The 22,548-nt window shown below is 44.1% G+C and overlaps 1 protein-coding gene across 1 annotated transcript in view; it reads left to right on the top strand.

Annotated features, from left to right (window-relative positions):
• Positions 1 to 6,157: 6,157 nt before the first annotated feature.
• mylkb (myosin light chain kinase b) overlaps positions 6,158 to 22,548 on the top strand; it is a gene marked incomplete at both ends in the record, with an annotated part of 118,918 nt that continues 102,527 nt past the window's right edge. Inside the window, 3 exons of the mRNA XM_080752954.1 lie at positions 6,158 to 6,172; positions 7,434 to 7,535; positions 20,164 to 20,244. Coding sequence (XP_080609080.1) covers positions 6,158 to 6,172; positions 7,434 to 7,535; positions 20,164 to 20,244 — 198 coding nt within the window. The remainder of the gene's footprint in view (positions 6,173 to 7,433; positions 7,536 to 20,163; positions 20,245 to 22,548) is intronic.

Consider the following 22,548-nt stretch of genomic DNA (forward strand, 5'->3'; position numbering starts at 1 on the left):
AGAAGCTGCTGGAACCTCAGCTTTCAGAAGGGCTTCATTTCTGTTTCATACAAGGCCTCGTCTGTCCATGTGACCAGAGAGAGAGAGAGAGAGAGAGAGAGAGAGAGAGAGAGAGAGAGAGAGAGAGAGAGAGAGAGAGAGAGAGAGAGTCTTGGTGGGGATTCACTCAGCTCTGGGGGCATGCCCTTAAAAGGACAATATAATCATCTGTGATGTAACGGATGTTGATCTCTCTCTCTCTCTCTCTCTCTCTCTCTCTCCCAGCGCTGGTAGAAGGAGGAGCTTGTGGGCAGCGGGGCGAGCAACAGAGAGAGAGAGAGAGAGAGAGAGAGAGACTCTGACAGAGAGAGAGAGAGAGAGAGAGAGAGAGAGAGAGAGAGAGAGAGAGAGAGAGAGGAGAGAGAGAGAGCAGTCTAATCATTAGCCTCATGGACGAGCAGCAGCAGTCCCCCCCACTCCCCCCCCCTTCCCAAAAAAAAGAAAGCAGAGATTGTAACTTCTTTCCCATCATGCAGTATTATTAGTAACAACAGAAGAACGGATTAAGGACAACAAGCAACTCAAACGTTACATTTATTTTTATTATTTATTTCTTCTTCTCTCTCTGGATACGTGAAGTGCCGGCTGATCTCAACTCTCCTCTTCCAGCCGACGGTCCAGAGCTGATCGCTGGGTCACCCTGAGGACCAGCTGACCGTCCAGGGACCCCCAGGACCACCACAGAACCAGGTAGGACCTAAGGCATGGTTCCCCAAATAGTTTTCCCCAAGGTCTGAATCATGTCTAGGGTACCAAGCCGAGGGCCACAGCATTGAATCATGTCTAGGGTACCAAGCCGAGGGCCACAACATTGAATTATGTCTAGGGTACCAAGCCGAGGGCCACAACATTGAATCATGTCTAGGGTACCAAGCCGAGGGCCACAACATTGAATTATGTCTAGGGTACCAAGCCGAGGGCCACAACATTGAATCATGTCTAGAGTACCAAGCCAAGGGCCACAACATGTCTAGGGTACCAAGCCGAGGGCCACAACATTGAATCATGTCTAGGGTACCAAGCCGAGGGCCACAACATTTAATCATGTCTAGGGTACCAAGCCGAGGGCCACAACATTGAATCATGTCTAGGGTACCAAGCCGTCGGCCACAACATTGAATCATGTCTAGGGTACCAAGCCGAGGGCCACAACATTGAATCATGTCTAGGGTACCAAGCCGAGGGCCACAACATTGAATCATGTCTAGGGTACCAAGCTGAGGGCCACAGCATTGAATCATGTCTAGGGTACCAAGCTGAGGGCCACAGCATTGAATCATGTCTAGGGTACTAAGCCGAGGGCCACAACATTGCAGGGGGCGACGGTGGCATTCCCGCTACTCCAGCAACAGTTCAGATATCGTCACTGTCGGGCAGAAACCTTGTATCTCCAAGTTTCAAATGTGTACGTTTTTTGGTAAAGCAAAGCCCTGCTTCATCATACAAGATCGTCGCACAAAACTAGTGAAAACAGCCGATCTACAAGCACACAATGCCTCGCGATGCGAGGCGAGTGTACTTGTAGACTTGTAGATCGGCTGTTTTCACTAGTTTAGTACATTTTTGGAGCTGTGTGGAACACAAGCTCCCCATAGGCAGCAATGTGTGTCCTCACCAGAGTCTCACCAGAGTCTGTCGTCACACACACACACACACACACACACACACACGGCACGGGATCTAGTACACGTAAAAACAATCAAAAAGAATATAGAACTAGAACACATATAATTTATAGATCTAGAACACATAGAATTTATATATAGAACACTTAGAATTCATAGATCTAAAACACATAGAATCAAAAGCATAGATCTGGAACTGCTCAAATTCACAGCTCCACTTCGAACGAGGTTTGATTTTTTAGTTGATAAATACAAAACGAACGGTTTTGGACATACAAGTTTTCCACCCGACAACGACGATATACTAGTGTTGTTGCTGCTCTTATACCACCATTATTACTGGGGTTGGTGGGGGCCTGACAGTAGCCCCCCGCGGGCCGCAAATGGCCCACGGGCCGCCTATTGGGGAACCGTGACCTAAGGCATTAACAACTTGTGGTTTTAGCAAGTCGACTCGACTCAGTAAAAAGTTGAAGTTGAAGTCGACTTTATCGTTTGATGACGTCATCACATCACACACGACCCCCCAAGTTTTTTTGGGGGGTCCCCAGATGATTAACCTAATGTGCAACATTGTTTTCTCACTCAACTGTAAACAAACCAACATAAAGTTGAAGTGTATAGAGGGTATCAGCACATTTCTAAAGTGACACTTTGAGGACTTTTTTAATACCTCTAAAATGACCCTAACCCTAACCTTAATTAAACATTGTCCAAATTGTCAAATATATAGAGGCAGAAATTGTGAATAGAATAGAATAGATCTTATTGTCATTGTCACAAGTACAACGAAATTAAAAGTGCCAAACGATCAGTGCATCACCAAAATATATCTAAAACAAAAAAACAAAACATACACAGAACCATACTTTCCGTCATTGCACAACCCCTATTGCACTTAGCATGCGCAGCATAGACAAACATGTAAATAAAAGCAGCTGTTATTGCACAAACTCATATTGCACTTAACCCAAACAGCACCATCAAACATGTTAATCAGATCAACGTTTCTTAGCAGCGTTCAGTGTAACTACCGCTGCGGGATAGAAGCTGTTACTAAACCTGGCTGTACCTGACTTTATCGATCTGTACCATATGCCTGATGGCATCAGATCAAACAGGGAATGACCGGGGTGGGAAGTGTCCTTTAAAATGTTCTCTGTTTTTTTGTGACAGCGGGACCTGTGTAGTTCTTCCAGTTTGGGGAGAGGGCAGCCAACGATTCTCTGTGCTGTGTTTATGACCCTCTGGATCTGTAACCTCTGAGCTGCTGTGCAGCTGGTGTACCACACACATATACAGTATGTTAGGATGCTCTCTATAGAGCACCGATAAAAGGACACAAGCAGTCTCTGGGAGATGTTATTACCCCTGAGCACCCTCAGGAAGTATAGTCTCTGCTGGGCCTTTTTCACCAGCTCAGAGGTGTTCACAGTCCAGGTCAAACCCTCCTCGATGTGGACTCCCAGGAAACGAAAAGAGGACACCCTCTCCACACAGTCCCCGTTGATGATTAGTGGTGGAATGTCCGTTTTTTTCTTCCTGTAGTCAATGACCAGTTCCTGGGTCTTTGATGTGTTTAAGAGCAGGTTGTTCTCTCTACACCACGCTGTCAGCTGCACCACCTCGTCCCTGTAGGCAGACTCATCCCCTTTGGAGATGAGCCCTACTACTGTGGTGTCATCCGCAAACTTCACCATGGTGTTGCTGTGGTGGGCGGGGGTGCATTTGTGAGTGTAGAGGGTGTAGAGCAGCGGGCTCAGCACGCAGCCCTGTGGGGAGCCGGTACTGAGGCTAAGGGATGTGGACGTGTGAGGGCCCACTCTCACCCTCTGGCTGCGACCGGACAAAAAGCTCTTAATCCACATACAGGTGTTGTGTGGAAAACCCAGTTCCCCCAATATATCCACCAGTCTGTGAGGGAGTATGGTGTTGAACGCAGAGCTAAAGTCCATGAAGAGCATCCGCACGTAGCTCCCCGACTGCTCCAGGTGGGACAGTGAAGCATGGAGAGCTGTGGCTACGGCGTCCTCCGTGGATCTATTTGCCCTATAAGCAAACTGGTGGGGGTCAAAGCCTATGGGCAGGAGAGATGTAATGTGATCCCGGACCAGCTTTTCAAAGCATTTCATCACCACTGGGGTGAGTGCGACTGGCCGGTAGTCATTTAGACTGGAGATGTTGCGTTTCTTGGGCAGAGGGACTATGGTGGAAGATTTTAGACAGAGTGGGACAGTGGACTGGGCAAGGGACCGGTTGAAAATCTTGGTAAAGACTCCAGCCAGCTGGTCCGCGCAGTCCTTCAGTACACGTCCGGTGACGCCGTCGGGACCCGCCGCCTTCCTTGGGTTGATGGCCCGCAGCGTGCGCCTCACATCATGCTCCTCCACTGTGAGGGTGAAGCTGCTGTGGACCGTGGGGTGTGACGTGGCAGCCTCCGGTGACTCTACCTCGAAGCGGGCAAAGAAGATGTTTAGCTCCTCTGCCAACGAGGCGTCACCTCCAACAGCTCCGCTGGTGGTCTTGTAGTTGGTGAGCTGCTGGACTCCCTGCCACACCTGCCTGCTGTTGTTGCTGTCCAGATGGTCCTCGATCTTCCTCCTGTAGTCTGACTTGGCCTTTCTGACGCCTCTCTTCAGGTTGGTTCGGGCTAGGTTGTAGTGAGCCCTGTCCCCAGACCTGAAGGCGGTGTTCCTCTCTTTCAGCAGCCGCTGGACCTCCCGGGTCATCCAGGGCTTTTGGTTGGGGTAGACCCGGATACGTTTGTCCACTGTGACAGTGTCTGTGCAGTTGTTAATATAACACAAAACACTGTCTGTGAACAAATCCAGGTCCTGGTGTTCAAAAACGTCCCAGTTGGTTCTATCAAAGCAGTCCTGCAGCTGCTGAGAGGCATCATCAGGCCAGGTTTTAACAGTTTTTGTAATGGTTGGAGCAGTTTTCCTGAGAGGGGCATATGCAGGAATTAAAAGCAGGGACATGTGGTCAGACTGGTGTTCACCAGACTCGCCCAGGCACGGCAGTTGTTTTGCCCTGTACCCCAGCTTGATGTTAGAGTAGACCTTGTCCAGAGTGTTAGCTCCTCTAGTAGCACATTTTACATGCTGGTGGAATTTAGGGAATGCTGCTTTCAAGTCCGCATGATTAAAGTCCCCTGCTACGATGTACACAGCATCAGGATATTTGCTCAGCAGGCTGCTAATACTGCTATATAAATGTCCGATAGCCACGTTAGCATTAGCATCCGGTGGGATGTAAACAACAGTCGTCATGACAACAGTAAACTCCCTAGGGAGATAAAATGGCCTGCATTTAACAGTCACATACTCCAGGTCCGGGCAGCAGTGACTGTCTACAGTCACTGTATTTGTACACCAGTTGTCATTAATGTACATAAGGATCCCCCCCGCTTTGCTCTTACCGGAGTTCTCTGTCCTGTCATGACGCTGTGCGGTGAAGCCTGCTAGCTCGATAAAAGAGTCTGGTATAGATGGTTTGAAGGGTGAAAATAGCAGAACTACATGTTGCGAGGCGTTGTGAGTTCAGGGGGTCCTCAGAGTTACTACAGGGGGTCCTCAGAGTTACTACAGGGGGTCCTCAGAGTTACTACAGGGGGTCCTCCAAATCTTTGTGTGATCCTTTTTTATATTAACCACTTGTGTCCAATGTCCATATTCTGAGAACTGTAGCCAAAAATAGCAGATCTACAAGCTCACAGCGCTGAGAGGCGTTGTGAGCTTGTACAGTAGATCAGCAAAGAGCTTTGGTGTAGAGAGAAAAAAGAGCAGACTAAGTACAGAGTGAAAGGTCAAGTTTATTAAGTATTGATGGTTCAAGTGGTTAAATATCTGAAAACACACATTGACATGAATCCAAAATACACTGATGATTGTGCTGTCAAACAATGAAACTATATGGAATCTATGAACAGGTTGTGGGGGTCCCTGCTTCATCTCTCTCTCAACTAAGGGGTCCCTGCTTCATCTCTCTCTCAGCTAAGGGGTCCCTGCTTCATCTCTCTCTCAACTAAGGGGTCCCTGCTTCATCTCTCTCTCAGCTAAGGGGTCCCTGCTTCATCTCTCTCTCAACTAAGGGGTCCCTGCTTCATCTCTCTCTCAGCTAAGGGGTCCCTGCTTCATCTCTCTCTCAGCTAAGGGGTCCTTGCTTCATCTCTCTCTCAACTAAGGGGTCCCTGCTTCATCTCTCTCTCAACTAAGGGGTCCCTGCTTCATCTCTCTCTCAGCTAAGGGGTCCCTGCTTCATCTCTCTCTCAATTAAGGGGTCCTTGGCCTGAAAACGTTGAAGACCCCTGCTTTAGCTATTGAGAAAATAGCAGTTATACCAGTAAGACTCCCTAAACGGCCGTCAGGTCGCATGTATACACAACGTGGCCTTAACAACCTCATGGTGGCGCTAGAAGAGGGGCGTGTAAGAAATCAGGGTGGAGGTTGTGGTTTGGCAGCCAAGGAGTGTGTGTGCAAAGTTTGGCAACCATGACGGAGAGAAGAGTAGGGCTGAGTGCCGCGCTGCGAGCTTGTAGATCTGCTATTTTTGAAAAGTCGTGAGAACATGTGCAAATCTTTGAATATATGGAATCTTTTAGGCGAACATTTGTAACTCATTCTGCTGTTCTGGGGGGTCCCTGGAAGTAAATATTTTGAGGTAGTGGTCCATGGCCAAATACATGTCATTCTGCTGTTCTGGGAGGTCCCTGGAAGTAAATATTTTGAGGTAGTGGTCCATGGCCAAATACATGTCATTCTGCTGTTCTGGGGGGTCCCTGGAAGTATATATTTTGAGGTAGGGGTCCATGGTCAAATACATAATTATCATTCTGGGTGAGTTAAAAAAAAAAACGTATTTAGAAGACATAGAATCGTGTCATAAATATTCAAAGACTGAAATTGTGACAAAATAAATCTCGATTTACGACGTTATCGCGATAATCAAAATCCATCATCCCGGGTTGGGATATATTTGCCAAAAAAAGGAGATCTACAAGCTCACACTGCCACGCGTTGTGAGCTTGTAGATCAGCAGTTTTTTTATGCAAAGACGTTTGATAGAGAGTGAAAAAAAGACTGTATCAAGTACGTATATTATAAGTACCTGTTAAAGGACGACTTTATTTTTTTTACAACAAGGGTTCATATTTTAGATTGTAATTAAAGAATATAAAAGACGAGTGTTAAAATGATTTCATTTACTTCTTTCTATTGTTTTAGAGATTCTTATTTCAGTGGTTGGGGGCATACGTACAAGTGGCTAAATATGTCATTTTACACAGAATAAGCCCATTCCCAAGGTACAACGCAACCTTTCATGGTTGGATGTGACTTATGGGGGCTAGAAGTGTTACTGTAAATAGCAATAGAGAAACTGCTGTCTTATTGTGTCTAAAAAGACATATTTAGCCACTTGTACGCATGCCCCCATGCGTACGCATGCCCCACATTTTAGCATGGTAAACGTGATAAAACAATAGAACCAAGCAAATGAAAACATTTTAACACTCACTTTTTCTTTTCTCTAATTACAATCTAAAATATGAACCCTTGTTGTAAAAAAACAAAGTTGTCCTTTACCAATTCTAGAGGGTTTAATTGGTACCGGATATGCAGCTCTGCAAATAAAAGGTGAATTGATCCTAGTGCATGACGGAGGACGATATCAGGATAAATTAAATCTCCACGATAAGATTATCTTGAGTGTTTTTGTTTTATTTTTTTTAAAGATAAACGATAATATGTCTTATCATCTCGTCCCCAGCCGCCGGACCCCACAGCCACAGGGGGCGCCCCGGAGCTGGACTTCACCTTCCATCCCTTTATTGAAGAAGAAGAAGAAGAAGAAGAAGAAGGAACAGGCAAGGTAAATAAGAGGTAAAGATGGCCACGCCCCTTTTGCTATCTCGCAATTCCAACCGGCAGATTGGTCGCACCATGGGTGCCAAACTGCAGCCGGAGGTTTGGTGTTAGACTGTGGAGCAGCCTCCCAGCAGCTCATGAAGTTGATGAACAAACACTATTTATGAAAAAGTGAGACCTTTCTCGCCGCGAAGCGGAAATGGCGTCGCTGGAGTCTGGTTTTATTCCTAATCAAAACAACATCCCGCTTCCAGCAGTGGAAGCTTGTGATTGGCTGAACCGGAGGTAGGGAGCGCTCGTTGTGTTGGCCTAGACCGTGCGGAGGTGGAGAGAGCTCACTGGTGTATTATAGGTTACTAGAAGCTGGGCCGCCCGTCTAGTCGGCGACCTGGCCAACTCGGAACAATGTAAATAGGGAATGAATGCCCCGCCCTTTAGGACCCGTTTTGACCATCTGTCTGCCTGTGTCCATTTATGCCCATATATGGAGATATCTGTATCTGTCTGTCTGTCTGTCGGCGTCCATTTTATGTCCATATATGGAGATCACTGCAGTTATAGTTCTGGGTCCATTTTATGCCCAGATATGGAGATATCTGTCTATCTGCGTCCATCTTATGCCCATATATGGAGTATCTGTCTGTGCCTCCAACTGTGTTGCAGACACAGTGCCGGTTCCCCCTTTAATGCAAACCTCATTATACCTGTTGTCATAGGACCCGTTTTGAACATCTGTTTGCCTGTGTCCATTTATGCCCATATATGGAGATATCTGTATCTGTCTGTCTGCGCCCATTTTATGCCCATATATGGAGATCTTTGACCATCTGTTTGCCTCTGTCCATTTATGTCCATATATGGAGATATCTGTATCTGTCTGTCTGCAATCCATTTTATGCCCATATATGGGGGCATTCATTGAACGCGCGTGCCCGTGGGACGAACGGTTCTCGAGATACGCGGATTACATACATACATACACACTCACAGAGATTTTTTGTTGACTCATGTGGCGTACGTGATGTCAGAGCCTTTTATGAAGTGATGTCACAATGAGTCAGAGTTTCGCCGATTTCCTCCGGAACAGCCTGATGTCAACAATCAACCCCGCATAAGGAGATTCCGAACGTTTCTCGAGATACGCGGATTACAGACACGCAGAGACTTCTCGCATTTATAGATAGATAGGTAATCTATCTATAAATGCGAGAAGTCTCTGCGTGTGTGTCTGTCTGTCTGTCTGTCTGTGTGTCTGTAATCCGCGTATCTCGAGAACCGTTCGTCCCACCGGCTTCAGATTCGGCACGTGCGTTCCCCGCCGCGGCACGGAGTGCAGTGCCGGGTCTCGACCCGACCCGACGCGCGGTTTTCCCGAACCGGCGCGAAACGTTCGGAATCTCCTTATGCGGGGTTGATTGTTGACATCAGGCTGTTCCGGAGGAAATCGGCATCGGCGCAAGCGCTGACTCATTGTGACATCACTTCATAAAAGGCTCTGACATCACGTACGCCACATGAGTCAACAAAAAATCTCTGTGCGTGTGTATGTATGTATGTAATCCGCGTATCTCGAGAACCGTTCGTCCCACCGGCACGCGCGTTCTCCATATATGGGAATAAAATGAATGCCCGTATGAGGAGCTGATGTCTGACATCAGAGTTTTCCGCAACCAGTACTGTGTGTGCAGAGATCTTCATATATGGGCAAAAAAGCGACAGAGATCTCATATATGGGCATAAAATGGACGCAGATTCTAGTATAATATAATAAGACTACATGTGATGTTTCATAACATATAACACAAGAAATAATCAGAACACATTATAAACATTCTATATTTATAAGGTCAAGTATTCTACTTAATAATTGGGAACCATTATCATAGTTATAAATAATAGACCTACATTTACAGTAGTTTAGGCATTTTGGTTTGATAAGGTTGTGGGCAGAACAATTTGTCCTTGTTTGTTATTTGACTATTTTTACTTTAATTATAATTAAAGACAGTTCATAGTGAATTAGTGATTATAATAAATAGCATGTAATGATTGTTGTTAGAGCTAGATCAGATTGTGTTTATAATATAACGCCGGTGCGCCTCGGTCATCTCCACCGAAAACAAGCGCTCCCCCCTTGTTCCATTGTTGGAACCGGGATGTTGTTTTGATACACGCTGTACACACACACTATTCCTAACAACAGTCTGCTGCTCTTCAGTCCCGTCCAGCTCCATTATAACCCAGGTGTTTTCACTCTCTGGTAAGAAGACTAAATCACATCTTTCCGGCACGGTGGTGCAGTGGTTAGTGCTTCGCCTCACAGCTCGAAGGTCCTGAGTTCGATTCCCGCCGGGGGAAGCTGTGGGCGCTGGGGGCGTGTTCCTCCACCCGCGTCATCAGCGCCCATAACCTAGGTGGGGTTGGCGATAGGGCCTTTCTGTGGTGAGTTTGCATGTTCTCCCCGTGTCTCCTTGGGCATAGGCCCTCACACAAAAACATGCAGTAGTCCTGGTTTCTATACTACCTCCTAGCCAGCCGGGTGCTCCCCAATGTCCCCTGGCGCGGCAGGGGGAGAGCGGAAACCAGGACTACAGGTTAGGTAGTTGGCACTGGGTGAGAAAATGGGTTGCAAAAACCGTGGGATAAAAACCTTTTTTTTTTTTTTTTATCACGTCTTTCCCCCCCTTTTAACGCATTCACAGGCCTCTCCAAGGTAGGCAACATTATTATTTCACAAAACATTATTATTATAACATTATTTTAAAACTCATTTAGTGCCTCAGACATGAAAAGGGTTAATTGTCCAAAGTGCCGGCTGTTTTCTCCATTCGCGGCCACTCTCTTATTTTGAAGGCCGGAAGGAAGTAGATCGAGCTCACAATTCCCACTTGACGATGTTCAAGATTCTAACCCTAAGTGACTAGTTTCCGGTCCCGAGCGTAAACAAATATCTAAGATGGATGCCTTCATGCTTGTGCTATTTTAGCGAGTAAACATGCCATCCTTGGCATCAAAAGTCTTTTTTTCGAGTAAATGGACTCTAAAGATCAGAAAATCCATTGTTTTCTATGGGATGGGAGCACTATGTGTGCACATGAACGTGCAATGGAAACGTATCGTGGACTTCACCAGTGCCACAAGGTGAGCCCACACCAGCTTTATTGTATATACAGTATATAGCACGTGTATATGCGCAATCAGTACTCCGGACCGTAATTTAACTCAGCGAGTGCCCACGCGTCAAATTCTTTGATGTCGCTGGAGGCCCACGACGCGTTCGCCGCGTTTACTGTATTTACAGTAACAACATTAAATCTCACCGTAAGGTCGGAGCTACGCCTGGATGTTGCCCAATCACCGCGGGTTGTTTCCATTGGATGCTGAGAGCATCGCGCGGCCGTTTTTTCTCCATATACTCCAATGCATTTCCCCATCTTTAAAGCCCTTTATCTCTGATGTTTGTTTTTATGGCTAAAACTCCGGGCGTGGCTGGAAACATGACCAAATTAGATTGGCAAACAACAGCTAAATCCTACACTGGCCCATAATAAGAACAAAACTTCCTGACTACGGTCATGTGACCAAGTGACGTCATGACGCATGCACTGACGCAGCAGGGCCGTGTGCAATAGAATGGTGGTGGACCTGGGCAGCCAGAGGGGATAACTCTGGCTACATCTAGGGGCAGCCAATGTGTTAATATCGCTCGTATGCACGCGATCAGCACTAAATGAGTTTAAGAAACATTAACTAGAGACGATTACGTGAAAAAATAATGTTGCCTAACTTGGAGAGGCTGTGAATGTATGACGCAATATTTTATGCTTTAAATATAAAAAAAAATAGCAGATATACAAGCTCACAGCGCGGCACCGAGTGAGTGCCGCGCTGCGAGCTTGTAGATCTGCTATTTTTGAAAAATCGTGAAAATTAGAATTTTTACCCGATTCTATAAGTGTCTTTTGAATCTTTCTAAGATTTTTGGAAAAAACCTATGTTTCTATGTCAGCAATCTGACCAGCCATCGTCAAAGAAAAGGTCCTTTTCACTTAACTGTGTCAGTGGTGCTCAAATGTCAGTGGTGCTCAAACCTTTTCATGTGAAGGACCCCCAAAATGATATTTATTTGGCCACGGACCATTTCAAAATATCTAGTTCCAGGGACCACCCAGAAGCAAAATTTGAGTTACAACCGTTCGCTTTGAAAATACACATATTCAAAGATTTGCACACATTTTCATGACTTTTTCAAAACCGCACTGCGAGCTTGTAGATCTGCTATTTTTCACTGATTAAAGCAGTCAATAATTCTAGGCCTAAATGGGTTAAAAGAGGGAAAAGAGGTGAATAGTCTTCTTTACCAGAGGGTGAAAACACCTGGGTTACAATGGAGTGACGGGGCTGAAGAGCAGCAGGAATATCACCAGACTCCAGAAGGATAAATAGTGACGTCACGTCTGCTTTCCACGCTTACAATGGGAGTCGACGTAAGTGTCAGAACTCTCTTTTCTACGGGTCTGGAAAATGTTATCATTGTTATTTAACTTAAAGAGGCAGTGCCAAAAACATCAGGTATTATGATTATACAGCACAGAGTGCCCCGCTGCAAGCTTGTAGATCTGCTATTTTTTGAGAAATCATGCATCTTTTGGCAAATCTTTGAATATATCTTTTTAAAAGCGAACATTTGTAACTCAAATGTCTGCTTCTGGGTGGTCCCTGGAATAACATTTTGAGATGGGGGTCCGCGGCCAAATGCATGTACTTTTGGGGGTCCTTGAGATGAAAAGATTTGAGAACCACTGCTTTAGAAGAAGGATTTAGAAGATTTATGGAATCGGGTCAAAAATATTCAAAGCCTTCAAACGTTCAAGATAAAAAAAAATAGCAGATCTACAAGCTCACAATGTGTCACATTGTGACACATTCGTGAGCTTTTATATTGGCTATTTTCAAAATGGCCGAAATGTTCATGGTTGAAATGGTATAAAGTGTAACCAGTAAAGGTCTTTACACACCGGGGGCCAATCAGCGAATAGCGAATTTCCAAATAATTCGCTTTTTATTTAAAACCTTATAAAGTCAATGCAAGCTTCCACACCGACTGAGAATTTCGAAAAAGTGAAAAGGCGTCTGTTTTTTATTCGCTCTTGTGTTGAATTTAGCGAACGTTCGCAGGCGAACTCCTCTCTCTCTCTGTATCAAAGCAAGCTCACTCTATCCTTTTTGAGTGGTGGTCTCACCACTCCTGTGATTCGCTTTCACAATGTTACTGGCTGGCTGGCCGTGTATGTCTGTCGCCTGCCATACCTCTCCTGACCACACACACAGACCACAAACACACACAGACGTAAAAGGAGGGGCGCTATTGAGCAGGCAGACTCAACACTCTCTCTCTCACACACACACACACACACACACACACACACACACACACACACACACACACACACACACACACACACACACACACACACACACGTATTTGACTCTTTTTATTTGACTATTTTTATTTGACCACCACTCAGTTCACAAGGTGTGATTTTTAAAGAGAGGGAGAGGACATGGTCGAGAGACCATCCCTGTGCATTGAGGCCGAGGGGAACGTCTCGTTTGTGGCTGCTTGCTAGTATTGTACGTTGTCAGTGTTGGAAAAAGTACTCGTTTTTTTTACTGGTATAAAGTATGGGTTATGTTTATTATAATTTATATCTGAAAAACGCTAACTAATGTTTTAAAATAAATAGTCGCCCAACAGATAACTTTATTCAATTTGGCGAATTTTATATGCTATTCGTGTTGCTTTTTGGTGTGTATGGAAAAAGGCTAGAGGTCTTTATTGATAGGACAGTAGAACGACAGCTCTTTATTGGTAGGACAGTAGACTGACAGCTCTTTATTGATAGGACAGTAGACTGACAGGTCTTTATTGATAGGACAGTAGACTGACAGCTCTTTATTGATAGGAGAGTAGACTGACAGCTCTTTATTGATAGGACAGTAGACTGACAGCTCTTTATTGATAGGACAGTAGACTGACAGCTCTTTATTGATAGGACAGTAGACTGACAGCTCTTTATCGATAGGACAGTAGACTGACAGCTCTTTATCGATAGGACAGTAGACTGACAGGTGGTCCTTGAGGGGGTCCCAGGTGGTCCTCAGCTAAATGATGAAGACCTGCTAACCAAATGGACCCTTACAGATCTTTAACTCTTGAAAGTGTACCATTATTATTATTTACTATCATTATTTATTTTTCAATGTATTTAAAGGACATCTTGTGTTTTTTACAACAAGGGTTCATATTTTAGATTGTAATTGGAGAAGTGAGTGTTAAAATGTTTTCATTTGTTTTGTTCTATTGTTTTATCGTGTTTACCGTGCTAAAATGTGGGGCATGCGTAAGCATGCCCCACAGAGAGAAATACACAGAATAAGCCCATTCCCAAGATACAACGCAACCTTTCATGTTTGGATGTGACTTATGGGGGCTAGAAGTGTTACAGTAAATGGCAATAAAGAAACTGCTGGCTTATTGTGTCTAAAAAGACATATTTAGCCACTTGTACGCATGCCCCCAACCACTGAAATAAGAATCTCTAAAACAATAGAAAGAAGTAAATGAAATCATTTTAACACTCATCTTTTATGTTCTTTAATTACAATCTAAAATATGAACCCTTGTTGTAAAAAACTAAAGTTGTCCTTTAAGGTTTTGTATTGTTACATGTGTTGGACTCAATAAGTATAAAATCGTGTAACATTTTACACTCTCAAAAGTTACATTATTGTTAAATAAACAGTTAAAGCTTTCTACTGCGTCTTGGGCTGGAAGGGTTCCTACAGCGTCTTGGGCTGGAAGGGTTTCTACAGCGTCTTGGGCTGGAAGGGTTGATGAAGAGCAGCGAACTCATTTAGGCCTGAATGCAAATGTGCTCCACTTTATATTTGATCCATTCTAACAATAGTTTATGCTTTAACACACGGGTGACTAACCGGTCTCCCCGTGAAGGTCTCAGAAATGTCCATCCCCTTCCATAACTTTTCCTAAATACTCAAGACATATATATATATATATATGTCACAGTTTGTTAGAGAAACAGTACGGTCGAGAAACGGAGCACTTGTGCACCCCCTGCGGCACGGGGCGGAACAAGCGGTCGCCGAACAAGCGGTCGCCACAACAACGTCCTCCAGGCGGAGCCGCTCGATTGTCCACGACATTGCAAGCGGCGCCAAGGCCAGCGGACCTTGTGGGCCAGGGCCCACAAGGGCCCTGGCCCACAAGAGGAGCGGGCCAGGAGTTACGAAGCCGTGGTGAATGCAATCGTTATATTCATGCCCAGGCCGTAAGGCCTGGGCAAGCCCACGATAAACGCCCTGTCCAAGTGACTACAATGGAGCTAATGGCTAATGGCTAATGGCTAATGGCTAATGGCTAAACACTGCCGAGCTAGGCTAGTAAATAAAGAAAGAGAGTCGCAAACGAGTGACGTCAGCGCCTTCACTAGTGAATGGCTGTCGTCGCCATCTGGTGGTGATTGGTGTGTGGTGAACGACAAAACAAGCGCTCTTACAATGAACTTACTGAGTTACCCAAACGTACTGTAACATATATATATATATATATATATATATACACACACACACACACACACACACACAAACGTGTGTGTGTGTGTGTGTGTGTGTGTGTGTGTGTGTGTGTGTGTGTGTGTGTGTGTGTGTGTGTGTGTGTGTGCGCGTATAGATTTGTCCATATTTTATTATTTATTATTTATTATTTGTCTGTTATAAAATGGCTGATCTACAAGCCTGTATCGCGTGTATATCTGCTATTTTTGAACATTTCTGGAAAATATCTAACATGTTTGGAAAATGTGGAACAATCTAGAAAATCCGTTTCAACTTCAAAATCTGAACTCACGATTTACGATATTATCACGGACATTTGCCAAAAAAAAATGCAGATCTACAAGCATACAACGCGTTGCAACACGACTTGTGAGCTTGTAGATCTGCTATTTTTGGGCAAAGACATTTAACTCATTCGTAGTTTACGGCCGAGGAGCCCAAAGATTTTTCTGTCTTTCACTGCTGGCTTCTCCTACCTGTTAACGCGGGCGCTCATCCAGTTCCCATCGTGCGTGGATCGGACACTGCTATGCATCGTGTATTCCATCAGCTTCTCAAATCCTTTTACATTTTTTCAATTGATCAATAAGTTCTCCGTCTGTAAGCCGCGGTGTTTACACAGTAAGCTAACGGGCCAAAATAGACGACGGACCATCCGCTTCCGGTTCACGGCCTCAATGTTAACTGGTCCGCTCAATAATGTGTCCGTGTAGAAACCGATCACGGAGCATTAGTTCCGGCCTATTTTAGTTCCGCTTCGATAAAAGTTTTTTTTTTAATTAAAGCTTATTAAATCTCCGGGTTCTACGGGCATGGCAGAGAAGGGGTACAAAGGGGTATTTTTTTGGCAGAGGTTGAGTTAACACATATAGTGCCTATCCCGAACAAGTTCGGCTTTATTTCAATCCAATACAATTTTTTTTTTTATTATTTTACTTACCCTGAGCTGCTTGTAGAGCCGTGGGTGGTCCTGGCTCGTCCTACGCTAGCCAGCGAGCCATTTTACATGGTCTGACGATATATTCCATTAAAAATGGTTTAAAATACATTTTTGAGCCCCCCAATAATGTTCACCGAATGTTCAGCGCCGCTTCCGGAACGACGTCCAGTGTGCCTATCCCGAACAAGTTCGGCTTTTTTAATGAAATGAATAAAATGATCCGAGGCCTTCTGAAGCCTGGGCCTAAATTTTCAATCCAGTGACCGAGGCCGCTCCCCGGCCGGCCGTTAGCGAGTAACGTCGCCGCCGAATCGCCGCCGAATCCAATGAAAAACCACATCTTTGAAGGTCATTTTCTCTGGATTGTGTTTTTAGGGAGGCGGCGCGAGGTTTATTTACGGCGAAATCGCCGAAAAATGATCTTTTAAATGAGAAAATGCTAATAGCTATTTTGTAGCCATTTTCATCCGGGACCTTTCCATGACGTGCACGAACGTGAGCACGCGCGTCACTGCAACGTGAGTCCCCGGATGCTAATGCGCTCGCCTATGGGATATACCCTGGCATTCTTTGGCGCCCTCTAGGGTCTGGCACTGGAAGCGTTAATAGAGTGTGAAAAAAAGATTGTATCAAGTACGTATATTATTGGTAACTTTTACCAATTACAGAGGGTTTAAGTGGTACCGGATATGCAGCTCGGAAAATAAAAGATGAATTGATCCCAATGCATGGACGATATCACGATAAATTAATGATACTATTGATAATAAATTGATAAGTTTATCATGAGTGTTTTTTTAATCACGATAAACGATGATATTGCTTATCGTCCCATCTTTGATGATGTCACACCTATAATGATGTCACACTTTGATGATAACACACCTTTAATGATGTCACACTTTGATTGCGACCGTAAGGTCGCAGTTTAGTATGAAAACCTCCACCGGCCGTCCGTCGGTCACACGTGCGGTCGACCGCACGTCACACGTGCGGTCGACGTGTGATGAGGTCACGATGAGTCATCTATGCCCAAATATAGATTTCTAGGTCAGATGGCCCATAGAGTTTGTGATGTCAAACCTAGCAACCCAATATAAACAAACCTGATGTCAGACCTGAAGTATCCTTTTATACCCATATATGGAGATACAGAGATCTCCATATATGGGCATATTAGAAAGCCCATATATGGGCATATACGGATGACATCAGGGATATCCATATATGGGCATAAAAGGGACAAGGGCTTACAGTTAAGAGATCTCCATATATGGGCATATCAGAAAGCCCATATATGTTCATATACTGATGACATCAGGAATATCCATATATGGGCATAAAAGGGACAAGGACTTACAGTTAAGAGATCTCCATATATGGGCATAAAGGGACAAGGACTGTTACAGTAGATATAGAGATGTCCATATATGGGCATAAATGAACAAGGACTGACAAACACTGAGATCTCCATATAACCTATGGGAATATAAGGGACGAGGACTGTCAGCTTGTAGACCTATTTTCTAAATATTGTTGTACATTAAAAACTTGAAATGGGTCGTTCTGCATAGTACTTGGGATTTGTTGATGTAAATGTTCACATAGAGTGTAATAATTGGTAAAACAAACTTTTGGCCTATTTGTGGAGATAAGCGACCAACGGTCGCTTATCTTACTGGTGATATCACACCTTAGGGAGCAGTTTACTATGAAAACCTCCACCGGCCGTCCGTCCGTCGGTCGGTCACACGTCACACGTCACACCTTTGCCCTGCTCATATCTCCGCATCAGTATATAGGGCTTGTTTGTTTATTGTATGACATCACGCCACATCATCAGCTGTGGACTCTGTGATGTCATCGTATCGCATCAGTATATAGGGCTTGTTTGTTTATTGTATGACATCACGCCACATCATCAGCTGTGGACTCTGTGATGTCATCGTATCTCCATATATGGCCATCTCCGTATATGGAGATATAAGTCGTCCATGCCCAAGTATGGGCTGGTGAGGTCAGACTTTGTGTGATGCGTAGGTTATCTCCATATATGGAGATTCAACATTCCAGGCAATGCTCTCTTCCCTGGTGAGAATTGCCCCTTTATATAGGGCTTGTTTGTGTATTGTATGACATCACGCCACATCATCAGCTGTGGACTCTGTGATGTCATCGTATCTCCATATATGGCCATCTCCGTATATGGAGATATAAGTCGTCCATGCCCAAGTATGGGCTGGTGAGGTCAGACTTTGTGTGATGCGTAGGTTATCTCCATATATGGAGATTCAACATTCCAGGTGTAACTATGGCTACCCGTATGACGTGAGAGGTGGAGGTTGTGATATTTGTGGAGATAAGCGACCAACGGTCGCTTATCTCCCGATTAGGGAGTCTTACTGGTGATGTCACACTTTGATTGCGACCGTCAGGGAGCAGTTTACTATGAAAACCTCCACCGGCCGTCCGTCGGTCGGTCACACCGTCACGTCACACCTTTGCCCTGCTCATATCTCCGCATCAGTATGACATCACACCACATGTGTACACAAACCTTTGTGTACGTTGCTGTGGCAACAGTCTGTTGTTGCTGGTTTGTTAGTGTACGTTAGCAACCACCTTAGCAACCATGGTTTTACCCTAGCAACCAACTGTTTACCCTAGCAACCAACTGTTTACCATAGCAACCATGTTTTTTTACCCTAGCAACCAACTGTTTACCATAGCAACCAGATACGCAGAGCAGGGATCTCCATATATGGGCATAAACAGGTGACATCAAACTGATGTCAGATACTCAGAGCAGGGATTTCTCCATAATATATGGGCATAAAAGGGATTCTGTTAGGGATCTCCATATATGGGCATAAAAGGGATTCTGTTAGGGATCTCCATATATGGGCATACAAGGGATTCTGTTAGGGATCTCCATATATGGGCATAAAAGGGATTCTGTTAGGGATCTCCATATATGGGCATAAAAGGGATTCTGTTAGGGATCTCCATATATGGGCATAAAAGGGATTCTGTTAGGGATCTCCATATATGGGCATAAAAGGGATTCTGTTAGGGATCTCCATATATGGGCATAAAAGGGATTCTGTTAGCTGTTAGTGATCTCCATATATGGGCATAGAAGGGATGCTGTTAGGGATCTCCATATATGGGCATAAAAGGGATTCTGTTAGGGATCTCCATATATGGGCATGAAAGGGATTATGTTAGGGATCTCCATATATGGGCATAAAAGGGATTGTATCCCAGATGATGCCCTGTTAGGAGATCCACATTAACAGAATCCATATATGGTCCTACCGACAGCTGCTATAAGCCAACCCTGGCGATAAGGTCTGAGTCGAAGAAATGCTTCTTTCCTGGCAAGAATTGCCCCTTTATACTGTAGGGCTCGTTTGTGTATTGTATGACATCACGCCACATCATCGGCTGAGGACTGTGTGATGTCATCATATCTCCATATATGGAGACATAAGTTGCTCATGCCCAAATATGGGCTGGTGAGGTCAGACTTAGTGTGATGCGTAGGTTATCTCCATATATGGAGATTCAACTTCAATGAGTAACCATGGCAAACTGTCAACTGCCCGTATGTCTTGATAATTGGTAAAACAATTGTTTTGGCCTATTTGTGGAGATAAGCGACCAACGGTCGCTTATCTCCCGATTAGGGAGTCTTACTGGTGATATCACACCTTTAATGATGTCACACTTTGATGATGTCACACCTTTAATGATGTCACACTTTGATGATGTCACACCTATAATGATGTCACACTTTGATGATGTCACACCTATAATGATGTCACACTTTGATGATGTCACACCTATAATGATGTCACACTTTGATGATGTCACACCTTTAATGATGTCACACTTTGATGATGTCACACCTTTAATGATGTCACACTTTGATGATGTCACACCTATAATGATGTCACACTTTGATGATGTCACACCTATAATGATGTCACACTTTGATGATGTCACACCTTTAATGATGTCACACATTGATGATGTCACACCTTTGCGACAGGGCGGCCAATCAGGAGCAGAGGCAGGAGGAAACCCAGCCCACATGGAAGGGCTGAAGGGCAAAGTCGGCTCCTCCCCCCAGGTGGATTATTTTGATTTATTTATTTATTTGTTTGTTTTTGTGTAATTAATTTATGCAAAGCCAAATAATGTTTTGTTTCGTTTGCTTCTGATATGCAAGACATACATAATACCATACCCATATAGCAATGTTAAAGGACAACTTAGTTATTTTACAACATGGGTTCATATTTTAGATTCAAATTAAAATGTTTTCATTTTCTGTTTTCTAGCATTTTAGTCAACTCAAGGCAAGTCAACTTTATTTATATAGCACATTTTAAAAACCACCAGGGTCAACCAAAGTGCTGCACAACATACAAAAAACAGTAAAAATATGCAGTGATTGCAGTGTGAAAAAACAACAAAAAAGAACATCAATGTAAACATCAAGTAAAAAGTAAATACAAAATGTGATTTTAAAAGGCCAGGGAAAACAGATATGCTTTTAGTCCCCGGGGGGGGGGACATGCGTACAAGTGGCTAAATACGTCTTTTTAGACACGATATCGCGAATCGCCTGTATGTGTCTAAACAGACATATTTAGTTATTTGTACGCATGCCCCCAACCACTGAAATCAAAATCATTAAAATAACTAAAACGATAGAACGAAGTAAATGAAAACATTTCAACACTCACCTTTTCTTTTCTCTTATAGAGCATCGCAGTGAGGTGTCGGAAGTAAACGTCCCATTCATTCTTACCATAGGGTTTTTCATTATCAGCCACAAAGTCGTAGCAATTCAATGTAAACTTACCACTAGGCTGGTGGTTGTAAAATGGTTCTATATGCTCCTGTAGAACCACTTACCACTAGGCTGGTGGTTGTAAAATGGTTCTATATGCTCCTGTAGAACCACTTACCACTAGGCTGGTGGTTGTAAAATGGTTCTATATGCTCCTGTAGAACCACTTACCACTAGGCTGGTGGTTGTAAAATGGTTCTATATGCTCCTGTAGAACCCCCGAGTATGTATGCAATCACTCTAGTTTTAGTAAAAACCCGTTTTAATCAAGATCGCACGGAGAAGAACTGCATTACCCATACTGCTAAAAATGTACATCCGGTGAAATCGACGTCTGTGATTGGTCTAGCTTCTTCTTTCATGTATCTTGCGGCTACCGCGGAAGTAGCTTACTGCCCCCTGTCTTCCCGGCGGATTATTGCACTTCAGCAGAAATCCGTGAGCGAGTGTCTTTCTTTTACAAATATGATGCACTATGTTAAAGATGACGATAAGAGCATCCACAGAGATGACAATCACTACATGTCAGGCCATATGCTGGCCTGGATAACTGAACTGAGCGTGATTCAAGGGATATATTTCAGGAAATAAGTGTCATTCGCAATGCATTCTGGGAGTGTAGTTTCCGCAATTTTAAAAATAATGATGTACACAGTCTTGTACCCTGCCCTTTTTTTCAGCTTTCTAATTAATCGTTGCATTAAAACAAAATGAATATTGTCATGATTCCTCACCAGCCGAGGTGGCTTTGTCAGAGGCTTAAAAACGTTTAAATAAATACTTTATGAAATGTCTATGGAAGAAATGAATGCGGAAAACGCTTCCGACGCCAGAGTGAGGACGGGGTGGGGCTTCAACTGCGATGCTCTGTTACAATCTAAATTCTAAAATATTAACCCTTGTTGTTAAAAAAACAAACCAAAGTGTCGTTCCAACTCTTCAGTCTACAGTTTACAGTTTACAGTTTAGGCATTTAGCAGACGCTTTTAATCCAAAGCGACTTACAATAAGCAGATACAACATCACAATAATAAACAAGATGATAGGTCAGTACATTAACAGCAATATAACAATGTAAATGGATATCTATCTAGAGAAAAACACAATATATTCAGAGTTCTAAAGAAACCAAAAAAACAAAACAAATGCTAACTAGCTTCATGTATGGTCATTGATTTTACTGTAGTGCTAAGGGTTTAGGTGGAGTCTGAAAAGGTGAGTCTTCAGTCCACTGCGAAAGCTAGCGAGTGAGTCCGTTGTTCTAAGTGCGACAGGGAGTTTATTCCACAACTTGGGAGCCAAGAGGGCAAACTGTCTCGGACGAGTGGATTTTTGCCCTGGAGTTTTTAGCGAGGGTTCTGTCAGCATCCCTGTGTTGGCTGATCTAAGTGAATGGGTGGGGGTGTAGGGGTTGATCAGGTTTTGGAGGTATGGAGGAGCCATACCTTTGGCTGATTTGAAGGTCAGCATCAGTGTTTTGTATTCAGTGCGGGCCGCAACCGGGAGCCAGTGGAGGCTGTGGAGAAGGGGAGAGACATGTGAGAACTTAGGCTGGTTGAAGACCAGTCGTGCCGCAGC

The sequence above is a fragment of the Nannobrachium achirus genome (assembly GCF_963921795.1).
Source record: "Nannobrachium achirus genome assembly, chromosome: 22".
Classification (NCBI taxonomy): Eukaryota; Metazoa; Chordata; class Actinopteri; order Myctophiformes; family Myctophidae; genus Nannobrachium; species Nannobrachium achirus.